Source organism: Carcharhinus amblyrhynchos, chromosome 6 (assembly GCF_965287045.1).
Source record: "Carcharhinus amblyrhynchos chromosome 6, sCarAmb.v2.hapA, whole genome shotgun sequence".
Taxonomy (NCBI): Eukaryota; Metazoa; Chordata; class Chondrichthyes; order Carcharhiniformes; family Carcharhinidae; genus Carcharhinus; species Carcharhinus amblyrhynchos.
This window is the reverse complement of record NC_137329.1, coordinates 12,591,639-12,617,200: the sequence shown is the minus strand read 5'-3', so window position 1 is coordinate 12,617,200 and position 25,562 is coordinate 12,591,639. Positions and strand designations below refer to the sequence as shown.

Genomic DNA, 25,562 nt, shown 5'->3' with positions numbered 1-25,562 from the left:
GGAAAGATTTAAAAGGGACCTGAGGGAGCAACTTCTTCACACAGAGGGTTGTGCATTTATGGAATGAGTTTTCAGAGAAAGTGGTTGAGGAAGTTTCAGCAGCGACATTTAAAAAGAACATAAGAACATAAGAAATAGGAGCAGGAGTAGGCCATCTGGCCCTTCGAGCCTGCCCCGCCATTCAATAAGATCATGGCTGATCTGTCGTGGCTCAGTTCCACTTTTCGGCCCTCTCCCCATAACCCTTAATCCCCTCTCTTATCAAAAACCCATCAACCCGCTTCTTGAAAATATTTAGCGAGGCAGCCTCCACCACTTCAATGGGTAGAGAATTCCAGAGATTCACCACCCTTTGAGTGAAGAAGTTCCTCCTCAACTCCGTTCTAAAACGCCCCCCCCTTTATCTTGAGGCTGTGCCCCCTAGTCCTACTGTCTTTTTTCAGTGGGAAGAGTCTCTCCACCTCTATCCTATCCATCCCATTCATCATCTTATACGTCTCAATGAGATCTTCCCTCATTCTTCTAAACTCCAACGAGTACAAGCCTAGTTTATCCAGCCTCTCCTCATAGTTCAACCCCCTCAACTCCGGCATCAGCCTAGTAAACCTCCTCTGCACTCCCTCCAAGGCCAAAATATCTTTGCGCAGATGCGGCGCCCAAAACTGCACACAGTACTCCAGCTGCGGCCTCACCAATGCCCTATACAGCTGCAGCAAGACCTCCCTACTTTTATATTCAATCCCCTTCGCTATGAAGGCTAGCATCCCATTCGCCTTCCTGACCACCTGCTGCACATTTGGGTAAGTACATGGATGGGAAAGGATCAGAGGGATATGGGCCAAACACAGGCAGTTGGGACTACTGGGGGAGCACCATGGTTGGCATAGACCGGTTGGGCCGAAGGGTCTCTTTCCATGCATTATTGCTTAATGACTCTGTAGCTCTATAACTAAGGGATTTTCACAGTAACTTTGTTAATGTAAGCCTACTTGTGACACTAATAAATAAACTTCAAACTTTTGATTGACTTTGCATAAAGAACCAAACTCTTTGTCAGTGCAATGAACAGGAATGGATTTTTGTGTGATAAGCAATAAAATTAAATCAAGTACCTTGATTAAACAGTGTTTATTGATTGATCCAATTCATTTTTACACGACTTTCTATTTTACATAATGTAATATTACTACTAAAATAAAATCTATTGCCTGTGTGGAGTTTGCACATTTTCCCTGTGTCTGCATGGGTTTCCTCCGGGTGCTCCGGTTTCCTCCTACAGTCCAAAGATGAGCAGGTTAGGTGGATTGGCCATGCTAAATTGCCACTTAGTGTCCCAAAATGTGTAGGTTAGGGTGTTTGGTGAGGTAAATACTTGGGGTTACAGGGAACAGTTCTGGGTGGGATTGCCCCTTAGTGTCAATGGGATTACGTGGTGTTGCGGGGACAGTGCCTGAGTGGGATTGTTGTCAATGCTGACTTATTGGGTTGAATTGCCTCTTTCTGCATTGTAGGGACTCTATGTTTCTATGATCCTAGAATAGATATAAAAAGATTTGGTAAAGGAAATGGTTGAAATATTTTGAACATTTGAGTACAAAATCACATTGATCTTTCAAACAGTTTTATACTAAATTTAAACATGCCTAACTTGAGGTGTCTGAGAGTAAAGCTTCTGATAATTGGGTCTGATCACAGCTATGGCTTTAGTCTGCCTGCTAAACCAGTCACTTTGTAATGGCCACGAAATCTATATTTTGATAATGCAAAGCAACATTTGTATGAACACTGCCAATCTCAAACCTGGGTGAATCTCTTAATGATCTGCCTCTACGCCAGATTTAATCCAAATGGATGAATTATTACGACACTAATACCATTCTCAGGGCATCAGAGCTCTGTATTTCTGCAGTCTTCATTTAAAAGAAAGCATCCCATTTATCAGTTTGTCTTTCAGTCTTCATTGCTCAGTGTGATTCATCATAAAATGATGAAGGTATTCCCTGATGCAGGCATGGAATGTATGCACTCACTATTATCAATAGCCTCATTCTTGTGTCACATTTTTCTTTTTTTCCCTGCGCCCTGCTCTTCTTTCATTCTGTTTTGTTGGGTGACCTTTGTATCATGGAGATTTATTGATTATTTTATTTAATACAATTTTCCCTTGCCCGTAGTACTTGGATCTATATCTGACATTGAGATAATGACTGGGTGTTCCTGAGTGGCAAAAGTCATAGGTGACCACATAACTTCATTCCAGAAGACAATGTTGATTTGTATGGCCGTGCGCAGCCAGTCATTTCAGTGCCATCAATTCTTTTCCAGTCACTCCTTCTGTGTAAAGTAGAACATGCTATTGTCTGTTTCCTCTGGGTTATTATGGAGAAGGTGTATTTTTAGTTCTCCATACAGTGGTTTAGCACTACTGTCTCAGTGTGCCAGGGACGCGGGTTCAATACCCATCTTGGGTCACTCACTATCTGTGTAGAGTCTCCGTGTTTGCATGGGCTTCCTTTAGGTGCTCCAGTTTCCTCCCACAGTCCAAAAGATGTGTTGGTTAGATGTGTTGGCTAAATTCTACCTCAGTGTACCCAAATAGACAGCAGAGTGTGGCGACAAGGGGATTTCCACAGTAACATCATTGCAGTGTTAATGTGAGCCGACTTGTGACACTAATAAATAAAACTATACCATGGATTGCTAGAAATATGTGGCAGAATTCTCTGATCTGGTTTGCCCACCCCACTGCTAGTGAGAATGGAGGATTTGATGCCCCATTCATAAGTGCATAGATAGGGTGAACAGTGGGAAACTTTTTCAGTAATATTAAAGAGACATCTGCATTTTATTACTAACTGTAAAACTATGCTGTGACTGCATGTCACTGATAATAGCTGCACACAACGTTCACATCATTGTCAGTATTCTCTGCTCCCCAACATGGCATATTTTCCAGTAAGAAGTCCCACAACACCAGGTTAAAGTCCAACAGGTTTATTTGGTAGCAAATGCCACTAGCTTTCAGGGCTCTGCTCCTTTGTCAGGTGAGTGTCTCCCTGCTCACCTGACAAAGGGACAGAGCCCCGAAAGGCAGTGGTGTGTGCTAACAAATAAACCTGTTGGACTTTAACCTGGTGTTGTGAGACTCCTTATTGTGTTTATCCCAGTCCAACACGGGCATCTTCACATCATGTTTTCCAGTGACAGAGGCGGCCCCTCCATTGGCTGGTGCATGGGATCTTCAGTCCCGCCAATATCCAGGGGTTTTGCAAGGTTTTCACCTTCTGTCATTGGGGAATACGTTGGAGGGGAGGAATGGGAGTGCCATTGGCGGGGCTGGAAGACCCCACTGGTGGGAAAGGCTGCAAAATTCCACCCTATCCTTTTAATCATTTCTTTCTCTACAAAAAATTTGAATTTTCTCTCACTACAGCAAAAATAACAATGGCTTTTAACATATTGGAATATCCCAATGCATTTCATGGGAACATTATCAAACAACATGTGATCATGGACCAAATACAGTAATATTAAAGAGACATCTGATTAAAGAAGGTTTGAAGAGGTATTTTATGGAAGGAGAAAAAGGTAAGAAGTCTGAGAGATTTAGGGAAGGAAATTATCTTTCTAATACTGTGTGATGGGAGAGTTTTGAAAAGTCACCCGTCAAAGACATTATTTAGTCGTATTCCAGGCAGGTAGTGGTGACATCTTGATGCCATTCACCTTCAATATTTATACAAATAAATGATTGAATCTTGCACTGGCATTGCAGCCAAAGTAATTTAATTTATCATAGATGCTGTTTGCCTTCTGGGTGTAACAGAAACTCAAAAGTTTAGGTTGCCGACTGCCAATACGCTTTCTGTAATAAAAGCAAAATGCTAGAGATTTGAAGATTTTTAAAAAAAAAGTTTTATTTATTAGTCACAAGTAGGCTTACATTAACACTGCAATGAAGTTACTGTGAAAATTCCATGGTGACCACACTCCGGCGCCTGTCCAGGTACACCAAGGGAGAATTTAGCATGGCCAATACCCCTAACCAGCACGTCTTTCGGGAACCGGAGTTGTCAGAGGAAATCCACTTAGACACGAGGAGAACGTGCAGACTCCGCACAGAGAGTGACCTGGGTTCCTGGCGCTGTGAGGCAGCAGTGCTAACTGCTGTGCCACCATGCTGTCAATATATGAAATAAAAACAGAAGCTGTAGGCAGCAGATCTAGCAGCGTCTGTTGCGGGGTGGGGGGAGGGAGGGAAACAGAGTTAAAGTTTCATGCCCAATGAGACTCTTCTTTGTAAATAATTTAATATGCTTTCCATGTTCAATCTCATTTGCTCTGTTTCAGCAGTCTACCTTGTTAGAGTCTGTAGGGCTGACTTGGAAAGGTGCTATCCATTGACATGGAACCTCATTGGATAAGTGTGTTTGTGTTGACAGGACTGGACTATTTTATCACTCCCTTTGTGATCCACGCTCCTGTTTAGCAATGCTCCATGTTGGAAGGGGACCTTTGCAAAACACCTCCTTTCTGAGGATCAGTAGATTGTGACTGAATCATTAGAATGATCTGGAATCATAGCTATCCAGAATTAAGTGAATTGTCTTGAACTATGCTAAATTCAAGAATCATAGAATCCTACAGTGCAGAAAGAGGCCATTCGGCCCATTGAGTCTGCACCGACCACAATCCTACCCTGACCTTATCCCCATAACCCAATGCATTTACCCTAGCCAGCCCCCCTGACACTAAGGGGCAATTTTAGCACGGCCAATCCACCTTACCCACACATCTTTGGACTGGGGGAGGAAACCCAGGCAGCCAACTGTCTTTTTCAACTTCAATTGTTATTCCAAAGTTACAGTTACTTTATTTTTGAATCGTTCTAGTGCTATTTGGCCCATTGATCCTGCACTGACAATAGTCCCATCCAGGCTATATCCCCGTAACTGTACGTATTTACTCTGCTAATGTCCTGACACTAAGGAGCAATTTAGCATGACCAATCTGCCTAACCTGCACATCTTTGGACAGTGGAAGGAAATAGTGGCATCAGGAGAATACCCATGCAGACACGGGACGAATGTGCAAACTCCACACAGGCCGGAATTGAACCCTGGTCCCTGGCGCTGTGAGGCAGCATTGCTAACCACTGGGCCATCGTGCTGCCCATTAAATTCTCTTACCTCTTTTTAGTGACGGACTGCAGTTGACCAACAGAATCTGTTGACTGGAGTTTCCTAGTTTGTCCCTGCAGGGCTCAGCGAGTTCTGTTTAGCCACTGCAGAAGCTATTCCCTGGCTTGAGTGATTACTGCTAAAAAAAATCACTATTATTTTGCAGAAATTTTGATCACTTTCACACAATAATCAGCCAGTTTATAGATTAGTCCCAAGTTTGTTCAGAGATGGTTTGATTTGGCCAGAATTCTTGTGCAGTGACTTGATCTCACCAGAGTAATTCAAGGGCAACCCACACTTCATATTTTAACCTTGTGAAAGATCAGGTGTCAACTAGAACTGCCGAGGTGGCAGAACTTAAGGCGGAATTCTCCATTGTAGAGACCAAGCATGGTTGCCGCCAGCTCCAGTAATGTCATTCCCGCTGGTCAGAGTGGTGGGATCCCACTGCAGGTTCTGCGCTTGGACCTAATTAATTATTCACAGATGAGATCCCCTCCAAATCTCCTGGAAGGTTGACAGCTGATGCGTCTGTCCCTCTTCCGCTGGTGTGTTCAAAGGTCCCGGCTTCATATTTAAACACTAGTCCAACTCACCCATATTACTCTGTCCGGCCCACCTGTCTTCATGAGACTGTGCAACAGGTCGAGAAACTAGAAGCAAAAAGCGAGAAGCCTTAGAGAAAAGGCAGCACTTCCTTTTGGCACCAAGTCCCTTATTTGAGGAGTCCAGTCTATCGCTTAGATTCCTTTGCTTGCCTGAATTTAATGCAGCTATGTTGGGATCCAGCATCTCTCCCCATTGTCTTCCCTCTGCCTTCCATTGTTTGCCTTCTTTGTCCACCTCCATGTCCCTCTGCCTGCTATGGTGAGTTGGAGATGCCGGCGTTGGACTGGGGTAAACACAGTAAGAAGTCTCAAAATACCAGGTTAAAATCCAACAGTCTTATTTGGTAGCAAAAGCCACTAGCTTTCAGAGCGCTGCTCCTTCGTCAGGTAAGTGGGAGTTCTGTTCACAAACAGGGCGCGTAAAGACACACTGTCTGAAACCCCCGCGACTTGCAAAATCTCACTAGCTGTCCTGGCTGGAGACAATACACATCTCTTTAACCTGTGATTAACCCTCTCTTCACTCCCATCGTCTGCATCTTCAAGACTTGATTACCTGTAAAGACTCGGATTCCAACCATTATTTTGTAAATTGAGTTTGTGTTTTTTATGTGCCCTGTTTGTGAACAGAACTCCCACTAACCTGACGAATGAGCAGCACTCTGAAACCTAGTGGCTTTTGCTACCAAGTGAACCTGTTGGACTTTAACCTGGTGTTGTGACACTCCTTACTGTGCTATCATGAGCCCTCGCCCTTTCCTCCACTCCTCGCACAGCCCCCTACCACATAGCTCTCCTTGTTTTCCCTTCCCCCACCCCCTCCTTGCACAGCCTTCGTTCCACATTGTTCACCCACGTCTTGTCTCCCCCATGGTCTCACCACACACTCGGCCCCTGGTCAGACTTTGGTCCTTTGTTGCGGGGGCTACATGAGTCCCGCAGCATGGTTCTATCTAGATATTCACTGGTGTGTGGCACCAGGAGGGGAAGGGGACCCTGATACTCCCCAACCCCAGGCACCAGAGTGAATGAAAACAGGATGCCGGCAAGTAGCTATTTTAATAAGCATTCATAAGATGCAAATAATATTCACGCCCCCAGCCTGCTGAAATGCCACCCACCATTATCCCGCCATCGGGAGAATTGCTACAAAATTTTACACCGGAGTGTTTCTGATGTTTTGTCCCATTAGTTTCTTCCAAACATCACCAATTCTGCCACAGAAAGAGGCCATTTGGCCCATCGGGCCTGCGCCGACAACAATCCCACCCAGACCCAATCCCCGCCACCCCACATATTTAACCTAACTAATCCCCCCTGACATTAAGGGACAGTTTAGCATGGCCAATCAACCTAACTCGGAGTGTGGGAGGAGCGCCCAGAGGAAACCCACCCAGACACAGGGAGAATGTGCAAACAGACAGTGACCCAAGGCCGTAGTTGTCCCCGGGTCTCTGGCGCTGCGAGGCAGCAGTACTAACCACCGTGCTGTTGGGAAATTTGTCAGAGGCCAGAATCCAATCTCTTACGCTCTGGCCCCCCGTTGCCAGCGTGAACAGAGCATTCAGCACTCAGCCAATGTTCCATTCACTGCAGCAACATGGGAGAATCCCAGCTCTTGGCGAGGTTGCCCAGAAGTTCAGGATCTGACTGAAAACTGGTGTGTTTCTCTCCTGAGGCACGGCTGAGCTAATAGCCCAGAACTTCTAGCACTCGGTTCACAGAGAATCTGGGGACTTGGCTAAAGCCATCACTTTGGCAGTGTGGGGACTGACAGAGCTGGCAAGGCTGACTCCATCAAGGCACCATCTTTTAAAGAGTGCCCTGATCTGTGTTTGAAATAGGTTTCCCCAGTCCCCCCGCCTCACCACATTGACACGGAGAATAACCGCACAAGCACTGGGGCAATTCCCCACCCCCTCCACCCATCACCCAACATCGGCTTCCCTGCACCCCATCACCACCCATGTATCGGGAGACACTCTGCCCCCACTCATCATGGCAGTATTGCTGGCATTCTCCTCCTTTACAGTCATGCCGCCCCCTCTCTTCATAGGCAACGGGGTCCACTCCTCATCCCGCACCGGGCCCTGCCCTCTCCACACGGACATTGGCACTCTTCCCTCCTCTCCCTCCTCTTCCTCCCCACCTCATATAAGGGGACCCCCTCGGCACTGCCCCCTTGACACTGGCCCCTTGGAACTGCCCCTCACAGCAGGGGCCCTGCTGTGGGGGTACTGTGAGGTTACCAGGGGCCAATGGTCAGCCTTGTCCTTCAACACCCCAGGGCTTCCAGGAACCACGACACACACACACACCCACGCACACACACACGCACACCACCACCACCGCCCCCCGCCCCCAGGAGGTTGGGAGGGAGTGTACACTGTGGGAACAAGCTACAACGTAAGTCCCTTTACTAATATTAAAATGTTTGAATACTCATGGAAATCAGACTCATGCCCATGTCTGGATGTGAACCTGGTCACATCACTGACAAAGAGCTGAGGAGGATCTCAGTTCGAGATCCTGTTGGCACAAACCCTGTTTTGGCTCTCTCATGAGATTTGGCAGCCATGGTGAGTTTTTGACTTGTTTGCCAGATCGCTCCCTTTGTGTGTGTACTGCATTTTTTGACAGCTTTTGTTAGAAAGCTTCACAAAGAATGAAAGTAGCACAGTTTGCTATCCTAAGAGGGTGATGATCTTACCAAAAAAACCAAAGTACCGAACAACTGTGAAAATGGTGAGAATCACACCCATTTTTTGGGGCAAACTCCCAGATACAATTGTATGGTCGTTAGAAAAAAAAAAGCTCAAATGTGATTCTTGCCATCAGGGAGAGTGCGCAGAAGATATTCTCACCCGGAAGCCGGCTGCTGAGCTCTAGGGGCGGCATTGCGTAGGTGCACTGATCTCCCAGTGCACTGTGTACAGTGTGTACACAATGCATTGTGAGATCCATCATTCTACCCAACCCCCTGGACATTAACTCTCCACCCCAATCACATCCCCAGCTAGCACCACCCCCCAAGACATTACCCTACCCCTCCCCAATTGGCGGTCCGGTGAATCGCCAGCTTTGCCGATTGGCGCACCACCTCCCCGATCACACCCCTACCCCAAATGCAGAATACCCACTTGCCCTACCCTCCGACGGAGTTCTACCATCCAACAGAGCTCCCCCCATCTCCCCATCATGGCCCTGTGCCCCGTCATGAGGTCCACCCCTTCAGGCCTCGCCCCTTTCAGGGCACACTTCTCCCCTCAGGCACTGCTCCCTTGACTCCACAGGTGACCAGTGGGCAGTTCCAGTGTCCCCAGAGGGCACTACCAGGGTGTCAGACTGGCAATGTCTCAGAGGCACTGCCCGGTCCTGCCCCCAGTCACCTGGAGGGCTTCAATTGAATCCAGTCCCACTGGCGAGGCCATCATGTCAGGTTCCCATTGGTAGAACCAGATGAGATCCTCGCCGGTGAGGACCGTGACGAGCGAGCAGGTAAGGACAAGTGACCCTAGGCCATGCAGGATTCACTAATGATATTTAAATTACCCACTGAGTATTGAAAATTTGTGCCCTTTATGGCAAAACAAGGCCAGTAACATCACGAGAGGTGAAAAACTGGGCGCGAAGCTGAGTTTTCGCCTCTTGCCTGATCTTACCGACTCACTGCACCGATCACAAACCAGTAAGATCACCTGGTAAGAAATAAAGCAGTAATCCATGTCCGTATGGTTAGGTGGACTGGCCATGCTAAATTACTCCTTAGTTTCAGGGGGATGAGCAGGTTAAATACGTGGGGTTACGGAGATTGGGCCTGGGTGGAATTGCTGTTGGCGGAAGTTTGATGGGCTGAATGGCCTCATTCTGCATTGTCAGAAATCTATATCTATACCTTTAGTTCCTACCATTAATGATTATGCTTCCCAATTTCTGTTGAACCCGTGATTGATTAGACTTATAGATTAATTTGAACTCCCGTAATGATTGATTGAGTATATGTTGAGCAGGTACAGAGGAGGTGTCAGGGGTAAGTTTTTCACTCAGAGGGTGGTGAGTGAGTGGAATTGGCTGCCGTCGGTGGTGGTAGAGGCGAACTCGCTGGGGTCTTTTAAGAGACCTCTGGATGAGTACACGGGATTTAATGGGGTTGAGAGTTATAGATAGGCCTGGTAGGTATGGATATGATTGGCGCAACTTGTGGGCCGAAGGGCCTGTTTGTGCTGTAGTGTTCTATGTTTCTCACATTAATGGTGCTGCGTGTCTCCAGCAATGATAAGGGTGGTGATTTTCCACAGTGTGCTGTTTGAAATGAGGAAATGTGCTGGTTTTCCAGTGCGCCTGTCATGATTTAAAGCTTTAAATTGGAATTCAGACCTCACATCAAAAAGAGATGGGCTATTCCAGCTCCCTTTCCCAGAGTCAAACTGATCCGGAAAGTGAACCAGTTAAATTTTATTCACCCTGTTCTGAAGGCAGACATTGGATTCTCTCTGGCTTCAAGTTGATTTTTTTCCCTCATGTTGCAATTTGACTTGTGATTTACTGCTTTAATCCTTTTGACCTCAATGAGTTTGTCATTTGCGAGTACTTGGCCAGTCTCTTATCCTTGACTTTAACTTATTTATGTGTGGATTATAAAATTTTGTGGAACTGCGCCACTATTGCAAATGTGAAACTTGCATCAATGTTTGTCTGTGTGTGGGAATGTGACTGTGACATTCCTTGCAAGGTTTACTGATATTCTTCAAATGTTCCAGTGACGGATGTGCCAAATGTTGCTAGTTTAAAAAATATAAATTGCATTATTTTATCTAATTTATTGTCTGCAGAATGTCCCAAAGTATTTCACAATCGATGAGTTACTGTCAAAGCGTAGTTAGCAATGTCCACAAATTTAACACATTAAATCCCACAAGCAGTTATTGGCTATTTGGTCAGTTATCGGTTGCATTGTGTGGAGTTTGCACATTCTCCCCGTGTCTGCGTGGGTTTCCTCCCAAAGATGTGCGGGTTAGGTTGACTGGCCATGTTAGGTTGCCCCTTACTGTCAGAGGGATTGGCAGGGTGTATATGTGGATTTATGGGGATAGGACATGGGTGGGATTGTTGTCGGTGCAGGCTCGATGGATTGAATGGCCTCCTTCTGCACAGTGCAGACTCTATGATTCTATTTTTAATTCCAGGACCCCTGGAGAACTCTTTTGACTTTGTATGGTGCCATTGGATCTTTTACATCACTTGAACTGGCTGACAGATGGGATAGGGATTTATTGTCGCACCCTAAAGGTGGTGCCTCTGATAATGCAGCATTCCTTCAGTACCGCAGTGTCAGTGCCAAATCTAACAAGTCTTGCTGATGCCTTTAGCAGCCAGCACCATTCCCAGCAGCAATGTAAACTGCATCAGTGAAGGTGGTGGTTGCAGCTTCTTCGGAAGGTCACAAGATTAGTTTGAATGAAGAAAGTTCTTTGGCACATTTAATCCTTCTGGAATACCTGCGCTGTCATTTTCGCAACACTGGCTTTCACTGAAAGGGGTTTATCTGTATCTCAGTCCAATTTCCTTACAAACTGGCCCAAGCTATTTAATTGCTTCTGTGTAAAGAGTAGTGTCTAATGCTGTCCTTACTTTGTCATTCACAGTCTCGAAGCTGTGATCAATTATCCTGGCCCATTTAAATGCACAATTTCAGGTTTAAGTGCTAGAATTATCCTTCTCTCTCTCTTTTTCTTCCTTTAGGATCTCTTTAAAACCAATGGCAGAGGAAGTGGTTCATGCTTATGTTTGTGGGAGTATGATGATATTGTGGTTAGCACTGCTGCCTCACTGCGCCAGGGACCCGGACTCGACTCTGGCCTTGGGTCACTGTTTGTGTGGAGCTTGCACACTCTCCCTGTGTCTGCAGGGCTTTCCTCCGGGTGGTTTCAGCTTCCTCCCTCATTCCGAAAGATGTGTGGGTTAGGTGGATTGCCAAACTAAATTGCCCCTTAGTGTCTGGGGGATAAATATGTGGGGATATGGGGACAGGGCCTGGGTTGAATTGTGGCTGGTGCAGACCCGATGAGCCGAATGGCTTCCTTCTGCACTCTGGAAGTTGAGGAGACATTTCTTCACCCACAGAGTGGTGAGCCTGTGGAATTCATTACCACGGGAAGTAGTTGATGCAAAACATTGAATGCATTCAGGTGGCAGCTGGATATAGCAGTTGGGGCAAACAGGATCAAAGATTATGGGGAGAAAGCAGGATTGGGCTATTGAGTTGGATGATCAGTCGTGATCGTGATGAACGGTGGAGCAGGCTCGAAGGACTGAATGGCCTCCTCCAGCTCTTATCTTCCAGGTTTCCATGTTTCTATGTCTGTGTAGTCTAGATAAAACCTCACAAAACACCTACCAGCTGGCATATGGTAACAGTTTTTTCATAAGAATTAAATGGAAAGTTTTACGACATTAAAGGTGCTATATAAATGCAAGTTTTTATTGCTTACTTTATTACATTAATAGCTTGTGCCCATCTATAGGCCTCCAGGAAGATGCTCTTTGAGGAACTGTGGCCCATGAAATGACTCCCCATACCTGTTTTCTCTGACTTTCACCTCCTCCCCCTGTCCCGGTCTCCTTGGCTGAAGTGGCCCCTTTTTGTCTCAGCGAGCAGGGTTATCTGAGTGCCCCCGACACTAACCTCGAGAGAGATCATTCAGTAAAGAGAGCAGCAAAGCGATTTGATTTTCACTGACTAGCTGTTATGGACTTTGCCAGGTCGCTGAGGCTAGTGGGCCAGCCAGAAAATAAAATCGTAAGCAGAGCTTGTTTTCTTGTCTGTGTTCTGTTCTGGTGCTTTGGAATCGCCCTGAAATCTGACCCGAGGCAGGTCCCAGAATCCCTGGTCGGAATTGGCCGTATTTCAGAACTGCCTGAGAGACAAGTGATGTCGAATCACGTTTCTGTTATTTCTTGCCGGTTGTTTTGGATTCTGGTTTGACGGGGGGGGGTTAATTGTCAACAGGCCTGACTATGGTCCTCAGCTAATCACTGGTCTGGGACCGCTGAAACGTGGCCTCACTTAACAACTTGTCCTGTTTTGCAATTATATTTCCCTCCTTTCTGCAAGATGGAAACTTCTGCTTTATTCACCGGCAGGGTGGATCTCTGGAAGATGCTGTCAGAGGAAGCCTGGTGTGTAAGTCCAATAAGACTGGGATTTCAACCCAGGTCACTTTGTCATGGCACAGTTGAACAATTCGACCTCTGTTCACACACAGCACAGACAATCTGATGGGCTGTGTCGAAACAGTGTTGGACTGTCCCTTTCATAAATTATTTCCCGTGGGGTCTATACTCTTGTAATCATTGTTCGTGCTATTCAATTATTGGCTAATATATTGTCGTAGTTAAGTGCTTATATAGTACTTGTAACAACCATTTCTGACAGTGCACCAGAGTGATTATATACTGCTCTTTGTTCCAAACTGACAGATTATATGTGAGAGCAATCTGTTCTATTTGATTCTGCAGCTATCTGTCTCTATGGGGGTCAGAAACTTGCCGAAGGACAGCGAGCGTTGAAGACCAACTGCCGGGAGTGCAGAGTAAGTATGAGCTTGTCATTATTTTCTCCTGCGCTACGCCATCACCCAATTATCTCAAATTAAATCAGAGTGGGGAGGTGGTGGTATTGTTGCTGGACTAGTAATCCAGAGATCCAAGGTAATGTTCTAGTGACCCCAGGTTTGAATCCCACCACAGCAGATGGTGAATTTGAATTCAATAAGAATCTGGAATTAAAAGTCTAATGGTGACCGTGAAACCATTGTCAGTTGTGGTAAAACCTCATCTGGTTCACTAATGTCCTTTAAGAAAGGAAATCTGCCATCCTTACCTGGTTTGGCCATATATGGGTGGCACGGTGGCACAATGGTTAGCACTGCTGCCTCACAGCGACCCAGATTCAGTTCCGGCCTTGGGTAAATGTCTGTGTGGAGTTTCAATGTTCTCCTCAAGCCTGCGTGTGTTTCCCTCGGATGCTCCGGTTTCCTCCCACAGTCTGAAAGATAGGCAGGTTAGGATGGATTGGCCATGGTGAATTTACCCTTTCAGTGTTTGGGGCATTAGCTGGGTAAATACAGGGTGGGGGGGGGGGAAAGGTTACAGGGATGGGACCTGGGTAGGATTGTTGTCAGTGCTGTCACGATGGACCAAATGGCCTCCTTCTACACTGTAGAGATTCTATTCCCACAACAATACGAACTCTTAAATTCTCTCTGAAATGGCCTAGCAACCCATTCGGCTCAAGGGCAGTTAGGGATGGGCAATAAATGCTGGCCCAGTCAGCGACACCTACATCCTATGAACGAATAAAGAAAAGATTTATTAAAAGGGGGGGCTGTTTGAAATTGTTAAGCGCGTGATACAGAACAGGGTGAGACTGCAAGGAGCTGCTCCTCGAAGGGTCTTCAGATCCAGCTAAACTCAACGTGACCATTTTCAATTGGTTTCATCTTGGAGATTTCAAATCCTCCAACGATAACATTCCACATCAGCCTACGAAAAAGAACAGTAAATGATCGTACGTGAAACAAAACAGTCCGTTTAGCCTGCTGCTTTCTGGAGCAGTGTCAAACTGCACGCTGACACGCCCAATAAAAATGCGGAATCCTCGAATCATAGAATCTTACAGTGTAGACGGAGGCCATTCGGCCCATCGAGGCTGCACTAACACAATCCCACCCAGCCCCTATGCCTATAACCCCATGCATATACCCTTGCTAGTCCTCCTAACACGAAGGGGCAATTTAGCATGGCCAATCCACCTAACCCGCACACTTTTGGGCTGTGGAAGGAAACCAGAGCACTCAGGCATTACTGTGACACTCAGGGAGGTCATGATGTGGAGATGCCAGCGTTGGACTGGGGTAACCACAGCAAGAGGTTTCACAACAGGTTGGACTTTAACCTGGCGTTGTGAGACTTCTCACTCAGGGAAGAACAGGGGTGTAGCACCGGCAGCATTTGCTTGACTAATTCACACCGATTTACACATGGCCACTCGTGGGGGATTGGAGCAGTCATTCTGAGGTGACTCTGAATGTTGGACTAACGTTCATTCAGTGCGCATTACAAACAACTGACCTCTGTGAACAGAACTCCCTTGTAAAAAGCAAACGGCCTGTCATCTCCACAGAGGAAATCAGCAAGGAGTGCTGTCTGTAAATGCATACCTGGTTTTATTTCTGGTTCAGTTCAAAAATCTCACTTGCAGAATGCCCCTGTACTCTCCCTGCTTTCCTTCCAATGATATGGTTTTGCTTGTTAACTTTGCCTTCCTTACACTATTGTGAATATGGATTAATTTTGGCGCTACATCCTTGCCATTTACAATTTCCGTTACTTGTCTTTTTTCTGCATTATTCAGGATATATCCTCAATTCTTTATCTTTTGATGCTAATAACAAAGTTAAAACTGAGCCAGCAGGTTAAGGATTTCCATTACCATTGCACGCTATTATCTTGTATTTCGCTATGCACTTCTTTTTGTCCACGTTCCAGTGCTGCCTCACAGTGCTAGGGACCTGGGTTTGATTCCTGGCTTGGGCCACTGTCTGTGTGGAGTCTGCACATTCTCCCCGTGTCTACGCGGGTTTCCTGCGGGTGCTCTGATTTCCTCCCACACTCTGAAAGATGTGTTGGTTTGATTTATTGGTCATGCTAAATTCTCCCTCAGTGTACCTGAAAAGGCTCTGGACTGTGGTTGCTGGGGGATTTTTCATGGTAACTATTGCAGTGCCAACTTGTGTAAGCCTATTTGTGACACCAATAAACAAGATGTGGAGATGCTGGCATTGGGACTGAGATGGGCACAGCCAGAAGTCTCACAACAGCAGGTTATAAAGTCCAACAGGTTTATTTGGAATCATGAGCTTTCGGAGCACTGCTCCTTGATCAGGTGAGTAGAGAGGAAGATTCACTATATAGACAAAGACACAATTGAAAGATAATTGGAATCTAATCTGTAATTATCTTGCAATTGTGTCTTTTTATATATATGTTGTATTTATGAATCGATCTCTCCACTCACCTGATGAAGGAACAGTGTTCTGAAAGCTTGTGATTTCAAATAAACCTGTTGGACTTTAACCTGGTGTTGTTGGGCTTCTTACAAATAATCAGACTTAACTATTGACTTTTGATATGCTGAATGCCTTGCTTTCGAGGTTCTAGTTTTGTTTAATTTGATTTGCCCTCCTGGTCAGCGATAACCTCTTGATGGACAATTTGTGTTGAATGTCTTGGATCTGGCACCAGCATCAGTTTGCCTGGTCTTGTCCATCCCACAAGTGGAAAGCTTGTCCCAAGAATAGCAAGTAGGTACAATGTGACAGCATCGTTTGCTGGATGTATGAATTTAATGGCCGCACGTACAATGGAGCATTAGGAACTGCAACAAAGAAATGTAACCTCTCCATTGAAAGTCCAGTGCAGAAGTGACCAGAGGCAGGAATTATTCTCCTACCATCTCACTGAGCAATACACCTTGATGATTTTCTCATGGAATCCCGACAGTGCAGAAGGAGACCACTCAGCCCGTTGGATCTGCACCTATTCTCCGACTAACATTTTACCCCATCCCCATAACCCCATCTATTTATCCCATTAATTCTCCCCAATTTATTTATCTTGTGACACTAAGTGGAAATTTAGCCTAGCCAATCCACCTAACCTGCACATCTTTAGAGTGTGGAAAGAAACTAGAGCATCTGATATGGGGAGAACATGCGAACTCCATACAGACATTCACCCAAGGCTGGAATCAAACCCAGTTCCTGGCACTGTGAGGTGGCAGTGCTAACCACCGTGTCACTGTGCCATCCACATGTGCTTATGAACGTATCTCCATATGAATTAGGAACAGTAGTAGTCCGCTCAGCCCTCTCAAGCTTGGTCTGCTATCTGATAAGATGGCCGATCTGATGATGGTCTCAATTCTATCTTCCTGTCTACCTGCTCTTGACTCCCTTGATCATCAAGAAACTACTTAGCTCACTCTTAAAAAGTATTCCCCGACCCTGCCTCCAGTGCACTCTGGGGAAGAGAATTCCACAGAATATGAATTCAATAAAAAATACCTGGAATTAAGAATCTACTGATGACCACGAAACCATTGTCAATTGTGGAAAAAACCCATCTGATTCACTAATGTCCTTTAGGGAAGGAAATCTGCTGTCTTTACCTGGTCTGGCCTACCTGTGATTCCAGAGCCATAGCAATGTGGTTGACTCTCAAATGCCCTCGGCCAATTTAGGATGGGAAATAAATGCTAGACAACCAGCAACACCCATTTCCCACAGACAAATAAAAAAAAGAAATGAACAAACCTCTAAGAGAAAAATTTTCATCTCATCTCCACCTTAAGTGTGAGACTCCTTATTTTTAATCTGTGTCCCTCTCATTCTTGTCTCTCCCACTAGGGAAATATTCTTTCCACATCCACCCTCTCAACTCCTGCCAAGATCTATATTCCTTTAAACATCAATGATTAAGTCACAGTGGCACAGTGGTTAGTACCGTTGTCTCACAGCATGAGGGACCCAGGTTCAATTCTGGCCTCAGCTCACTGTCTGTGTGGAGTCTGCACGTTCTCCCCATGTACTTGTGAGTTTTCTCTGCGTGCTCTGGTATTCTCACACAGACGAAAGATGTGCAGTTTAAGTTGACTGGCCATGCTAAATTAACCCTAGTGTCAGGGGGATTAATAGGGTAAATATGTGGGGCTATGGGAATAGGGCCTGGGTGGGATTGTGGTCAGTGCAGACTCGATGGGCCGAATGGCCACCTTCTACACTGTAAGGATTCTATGAAGCCCCAACCTGTCTAACTGTTCCTTGTAAGAAAATCCCTTCATCACAGGAATTAGAAGATTCTCCGAATTGCTTCTAATACAATTATATACTCTTTTTTCAAAAAAGGAAATGAAAACTGTATACAGTGCTTTGATGTGACCTCAGCAATGCCCTGCACAATGATAGCAAAATCTCCCAACTTTTATCTTCCATGCCTCTTGCAATAAATGACAAAATTCCCTTTGCTTGTTAATCACTTGCTACACCTGCATACTGATTTTTCATCAACCGGGACACTCAGACCTTTCTGCACCTAAAAGTTCTGCAACCTCAAAAATAAAAGTAAAATCCTGCAGGTGCTGAAAAAACAGAAAATGCTGAATGAACTATGAATCAGATCTGCTGAGTTTATGCAGCATTTTTTTTGTTTGTATTTCTGCAATTTCTCAACGTCTAAGTAATAAATAATATTGCAGATAACACAAAGCTGGGTGGGAGGGTAAGCTTTGAAGATTTTGATTTGATTTGATTTATTATTGCCACGTGTATTAACATACAGTGAAAAGTATTGTTTCTTGCACACTATGCAGACAAGGCATACCATTCATAGAGAAGGAAACGAAAGAGTGCAGAATGTAGTGTCACAGTCGTAGCTAGGGTGTAGAGAAAAAGCAATTTAAGGCAAGTTAAGTCCATTCAAAAGTCTGACTGCAGCAGGGAAGAAGCTGTTCTTGAGTCGGTTGGTATGTGACCTCAGACTTTTGTATTTCTTTCCTCGTGGGAGAAGGTGGAAGAGAGAATGTCCAGGGTGCGTGGGGTCCTCAATTATGCTGGTTGCTTTGCCAAGGCAGTGAAATGGGAGGCTGATTTGCATGATGGACTGGGCTACATTTATGACCATTTGAAGGTCCTTGTGGCCTTGGGCAGAACAGGAGCCATACCAAGCTGTGAAACAACCAGGAAGAATGATTTCTATGGTGCATCTGTAAAAGTTGGTGAGTCACAGCTGACATGCCAAATTTCCTTAGTCTTCTGAGAAAATAGAGGCATTGGTGAGCTATTGTTTTGGCAAGGGGGGATGAGGACAGGTTGTTGGTGATCTGGACACCTAAAAACCTGAAGTTGTCGATCCTTTCTACTTTGTCCCCATTGATGTAGACAGGGGCATGTTCTCCTTTAGGCTTCCTGAAGTCAATGACAATCTCTTTTGTTTGACATCGAGATTACTGTCATCGCACCAGTTCACCAGATTCAGAGGAGGATGCATAGATGCTTCAGTGTGATTTGGACAAGCTGAGTGAGTGGTTAAATGCATGACACCTACAGTATAATGTAGATAAATGTGAGGTTATCCACTTTGGTAGCAAAAACAGGAAGGTAGATTATTATCTGAATGGCTATAAATGAAGTGAAGATAATGTGCAATGAGACCTGGGTGCCCTCATACACCAGTCGCTGAAGGTAAGCATGTCGGTGCAGCAGGCAATAAAGAAGCCAAATGGGATGTTGTCCTTCATAGTGAGAGGATTCGAGTACAGGGATCTCTTGCTACAATTATACAGGGCCTTGGTGAGGCCTTACTTGGAATATTGTGTTCAGTTTTGATCTCAATTTCTGAGAAAGGATGTTCTCGTTATGGAGTGCAATGAAGATTTACCAGACTGAATCCCGGGATAGGGGCATTGACATATGAGGAGAGATTGAATCGGTTAGAATCCAGATGAATGCGGGGAGATCTTATAAAAAGTTAAAAGTTCTGGCAGGGTAGGTGCAAGATGGTGGGGTATCCAGAACCAATCACAATTTAAGGATGTGAGAACTTTTACGACTGAGATGAGGAGAAGTTTCTTTGCCCAAAGAGTGGTCAGCTTGTGGAATTCTGTATCGCAGGAAGCAGTTGAGGCCAAAACATTACATGCTTTCATGAAGGGGTTAGATAATACCCTTGGGGGAAAAAGGGATCAAAGGATATGGGAGGACTGCAGAGTCAAACTATTAAGTTAGTTATCAGCCAAGATCAGGCTTAAAGTGTTGAATGGCCTACTCCTGCTCCTATTTTCTGCGTTTCTACAGATTTGATCTTCTGTTTTTACTGCCATAGTGGACAAATTCACATTTTCCCGCATTATATTCCATCTGCCATTTTTTGCCACACACTTAACCTCTCTGTACACATTTGCAGACTCCTTATATCCTCTTCATAACTTATTCTCCTACCTGTCTTTGTGTCATCAGCAACTTGAGCAGCCATGCATTCTGCCCCTTCCTCCAAGTCATTGATATAAATTATAAATAGTTAGTCCCCAGCACTGATCCCTATGACACTTCACTTGTGACATCTTGCCAATCTGAAAATGGCCCATTTATACCTACTGTTTGTTTCTGATAACTACGATAATAAGTTTTCCCTGTGGAATAGGTTCCGTGCTAATAGGTTACCCCTTACACCAGGAGCTCTTATTTGTGTAGTAACCTTTGATGGAAACAACTTGTCAAATGCCTCTTGGAAATCCAAATACAACACATCTATACGTTCCCCTTTATCCATTCAATCATTTGCTCAAGCATGATTTCCCTTTCACAAAAGCATGTTGACTCTGCTTTGGTTGCATTAAAATTTTGAAGTGCCCTGTTATAATATCCTTAATAATAAATTCCAGCATTTTCTCTGTGACACGTCTTAGGCTCACTAACCTGTGATTTCCTGCTTCTTGTCTCCCTCCTTGCTTGAAAAGTAAAGTTACAGTCGCTATTTGCCAATCTGATGGGACCTTTCCAGAATCTATAGAATTTTGGAAAATTAAAACCAATGTATCTACTATCTCAGCAGTCACTTTTAAGACCCGAGGATGAAGTGCACCAGGAGTAGCATTAATCATAAACAAAGGGAACACAGGGAAAAAGAAAGTATACCAACTCCCACGCCTGTTTAGATCATGACTGATCCTTATATTTATCCAAGTTATCTGTCCATGGTTCTGAACTCTGTAATATGTGTGCAGTACAGTGGCACAGTTGTTAGCACTGTTGCCTCACGGCACCAGAGAGCTGGGTTTGACTCCTGGGATGAGTGACTGTCTGTGTGGAATTTACACGTTGTCCCCGTGTTTATATGGATTTCCTTCGGATGCTGTGTGGGTTAGGTGGATTGGCCACTAAATTGCCTATTAGTGTCCTGGGACGCACAGGTTAGAGGGATTTGTGGGGTAAATGTATGGGGATGTAGGAATAGGGTCTGGGTGGGACTGTTGCAGGTGCAGATTTGATGGGATGAATGGCCTTTTTTTCTGCGCTGTTGGGATTCTATGACTATCATTGACTAAAAAAAAAAGCAACCTTAGTTTTGAAATGTTCAAATTTCTCAACAGCTGTTTGGAGGGCCTAGCTCCAGATTTCCACCCAACTTTGTGTGAAGATGTATTTTCTGGTCCTGCCATTGAGTTCTAATATAATTGGGCCTCATTCGGGACTTGGCTTCCAAAGAAACATTCCTGTCTATATGCCCTAATAAGTCCTTTAATCATCTTAAGCGCCTTGATTAGATCCCTATATTAGAGGGAATACACGCATGTCTGTTCTCATATTTTAATCCTTTTAGCTGGCAATCATTCTGGTAAGTCTGCACAGCACTTGCTCCAAGGCCAGTACGTCTACTCTGAAATTAGTCTGTGAGAACTGAGTACATTATTCTTAATGGGATCTAATGGAACTATGTATAATCTTAACAACTTTCACCCATTTGTATTCCACAGATAAGGGTCCATATTCCATGAACCTTTTCAATTATTTTTTGTACCAGCCTGCTAAGCTTTCAGTAATTTCTCCACTTAGATCTTTAAGTCTCTCTTCTCCATTACAATTCTTAGCTTCTCACCAATTAGAAAATCCCTGCGACTTATTGTTCTTGGGTTCAAAATGGTTGGCATGGCAACATGGTGGCACATTGGTTGGCCCTGCTGCCTCTCAGTGCCAGAGACCCAGGTTCGATTCCAGCCTTGGGTTACTGTATGTGCCGAGTTCGTGCGTCCTCCCTGTGTTTGCGTGTGTTCCCTCTGGGTTCTCCTCCTACAGTCCAAAGATGTGCAGGTTAGGTTGATTGACCATGCTAAATTGCCCCTTAGTTTCCCAAAATGTGTAGGTTAGGGTGAATAAGTGGGGCTGGGGGAAGGGGAATGTGTTGGATGATCTGTCAGAGAGTCAGTGCAGACTCGATGGGCCAAATAGCCGCTTTCTGCACTGTAGGGATTCTATGATTCAATGGCCTCATCCTTCTCCATATCATCTGCAACAACATGTCACCTGCTTGCTTAATCTTTCAGTGCCCCTTCACAACATTTGTGAACTTTTGTGTCATCCACAAAACTTGGATACATGAATCATTATTCCTTTACCTGATTCATTTATAAATGTAGTGAAATGCCAGGTACAGCGTCCTGGAGGAATACCTCATTCTGCCAAATTGGGTGCATGACACCCATTATAATAACTCTATCTCCTTCTCCCAACAAATTCCCTATGCAAGTTGGTAGATTGCTCCCACACACTCAATGTTTGGTAATAATCGAGTTTCAGAAAAAAAAACAGCATAACATTCACATGTTTTAACTTTATGATGTAATGCAGAATCACAGATGCACAGCCTTAGTTGGCCTCATTGTTTATTATGACCCAGTTCAGGAAATGGCATTGAGGACTCCATAACACCTCATTTTGTTTTCACTTGTTAAACAGCAATAACTAATAATAAGTGAATGGTCATAATTTAAGCATAGACAGCTTGAAACAAAATGATTTCCCTGTTCCGGAAGTATAACATTAACTAAGTTCGTGTTGACATTCGAGATCTCTTGATCAAAATGCACATGCCAGGCTTACTCATTTTAAGAACCCCTCCTGATGTTAGATGCGAAGGTATTCCATCCACTGCTACACAAATATCAAACATGCCTACCGCTCTATTGCCCGCCCACACTTGGGAAAATCAGCCCACAAGGCTGTGCTCCTGCTCCCAGCTTACAAGCAAAAACTGAAGCGGGAGAATCTATCAAAGAGAGTCGTGCAATGTTGGTCTGAGGAATCAGGTGATCTCCCCCGGGGCTGCTTGGAGTCAGTGGACTGGTCAGTATTTAATAACTCTGTGACCAGCCTGAACGGGTACGCCACTACAGTAACTGACTTCATCAGTAAGTGTGTAGAAGACTGTGTGCCAAAGAAGCAAATCCGTGTGTTCCCCAACCAGGAACCATGGATGAACAGGGATATCCACAGCTTGCTGAAGTCCAGGTCTGAGGCGTTCAAGTCAGACGACACTAACCTATACAAGAAAGCCAGATATGATCTAAGGAGATCCATCAAAGATGCGAAGAGACAGTACCAGACCAAGCTAGAGTTCCAGGCTAGCCACACCAACCCCCACCAACTATGGCAAGATCTGCATCTATCTATGGCTACAAGATGAAGGCATGTAAAATCGCCAGCTCCAACGCATCCGTCCCTGATGAACTCAATGCATTCTATGCCCATTTTGAGAAAGAGGTCAGTGAGAACATGCCCTCCACCGTGGAAGCCCTCAATGAACCTATATCTGGGGTCACCACTGCAGTTGTCAGAGCAGCTTTCTTGAAGGTCAACCCATGGAAAGCAACTGGCCCGGATGGGGTACCCGGATGCGCACGCAGATCCTGCGCAGATCAGCTGGCGGAAGTATTCACAGACATCTTCAACTTCTCTGAGGTCCCTATCTGCTTCACAAAGACAATCATCATCCCAGCACTTAAGAAAAACCAAACAACATGCTTTAATGACTATCAGCCGGTGGCTCTAACATCCATCATTACGAAATGCTTCGAAAGGTTAGTCAGGGCACGAATCAATTCCGGCCTCCCGGACTACCTGGATCCACTACAGTTTGTCCACTGCTGCAACAGATCCACAGCAGATGCCATTTCCCTGGCCTTGCACTCAACCCTGGACACCTAGGTAACAAGGACGCCTATGTCAGACAGCTCAGCCTTCAACACTATTATTTCCACGAAACTCATCTTCAAACTCTGTAGCCTGGGCCTCGGCACCTCCGTCTGTGATTGGATCCTGAACTTCCTAACTCTCAGACCACAATTAGCAAGGAAAGGCAACAACGCCTCCTCCACGATAATCCTCAACACCACTGCCCCACAAGGTTGTGTTCCAGGCCGCCTACTTTACTCCTATGATTGTGCAGCCAAATTCCCCTCCAATCCAATTTTCAAGTTTGCTGACGACACCACCGTGGTGGATCGGATCTCAAACAATGACAAGGCAGAGTACAGGAATGAGATAGAGAATCTGGTGAACTGGTGTGGCAACAATAATCTCTCTCAATGTCAATAAAACTAAGGAGATTGTCATCGACTTCGGGAAGCGTAAAAGAGAACATACCCCTGTCTACATCAATGAGGCTGAAGTAGAAAGGATTGAGAGCTTCAAGTTTTTAGGTGTCCAGATCATCAATAACCTGTCCTAGTTCCCCCATGCCAACACTGTAGTTAAGAAAATCCAACAACGCCTCTACTTTCTCAGAAGGCTAAGGAAATTTGGTACGTCAGCTGTGACTTTCACCAAACTTTTACAGATGCACCATCGAAAGCATTTTATACCACAGCTTGGTATGGCTCCTGGTCTGCCCAAGACCACAAGAAACTACAAAAAGTCATGATTGTAGTCCAATCCATCATGCAAAGCAGCCTCCCATCCATTGACTCTGTCTATGTTTCCTGCTGCCTCGGCAAAGCAGCCAGCATAATTAAGGACCTCACGCATCTCAGACATTCTCTCTTCCAGCTTCTATATTTGGGAAAGAGATACAAAAGTCTGAGGTCATATACCAACCGATTCACGAACAGCTTCTTCCCTGCTGCTGTCAGACTTTTAAATGGACCTACCCTTGCATTAAGTTGACCTTTTTCCACATCCTAGCTATGACTGTAACACTATTTTCTGCACTCTCTAGTCTCCTTCTCTATGAACGGTACGTTTTGTCTATATAGTGCAGAAGAAACAATACTAATCACTGTATGTTAATACATGTGACCGTATCAAATCAAATCAAACCAAATCAAATCAAAATCCAAAAAAGGAACTTGGAACACTGGTTCTTAGTATTGTATATTTTCAATTTAATATCACGTGAGGAAAGATATGCAAATCAGTAAAGGATAGTAAAGTCATTTTGTGATTAATTAATAAGGAATATTTATTAACTTAAATGAAAACACAGGGCAAGAAGATCTATAAAAGTCTACAACAGAACACACATTACACAGATGGCTATACACACACAATATCTCATGAGGTTACGCCATTGGTATATCATTCTTTCCCTTTGACGTTACTCACCCTGTGGATCAGGCTTTTAACATATACATGCCAATTATAGACTCATTGAGTCATAGAGATTTACAGTATGGAAACAGGCCCTTTGGCCCAACTTGTCTATGCTGCCCAGTTTTTAACCAATAAGCTAGTTCTATCTTATCTTACCTCATCTTGTCTTATCTTAGCACTCCACTTTGAAATCATCTCTTCTATACATCATTGTTTCCCCCATGGTCATATAGGTAAACACTTATTTTTCCACTGTTATGTTAATTCACATATCAAAACACCCCTTCTCAAGCTGCACTTCTTTGTCCCCTTTCATCCACTTTATTTATTTTACCCCAATTTCACCTTGTAAACTTAATTTTCCTCAATTCTTAACACCCATCACCAATTGCTTAAACCTACTCTACAAAGAACATAGAGCATTACAGCACAGTACAAGCCCTTCAGCCATCAATGTTGTGCTGAGCTATGCCCAATTCCAAGATCAAGCTATACCCTCCCTATAATTCTGGAGTGCTCCAAGTGCCTATCCAGTAACCGCATGAAAGTTCCTAAAGTATCCGACTCCA

General features: G+C 44.7%; 1 protein-coding gene across 1 annotated transcript in view; it reads left to right on the top strand.

Moving 5' to 3' along the window:
* Positions 1-25,562, top strand: part of LOC145343701 (protein kinase C-binding protein NELL1-like) — an 828,548-nt gene that overhangs the window by 198,005 nt on the left and 604,981 nt on the right. The window contains exon 10 of the mRNA XM_080189909.1: positions 13,310-13,383. Coding sequence (XP_080046035.1) covers positions 13,310-13,383 — 74 coding nt within the window. The remainder of the gene's footprint in view (positions 1-13,309; positions 13,384-25,562) is intronic.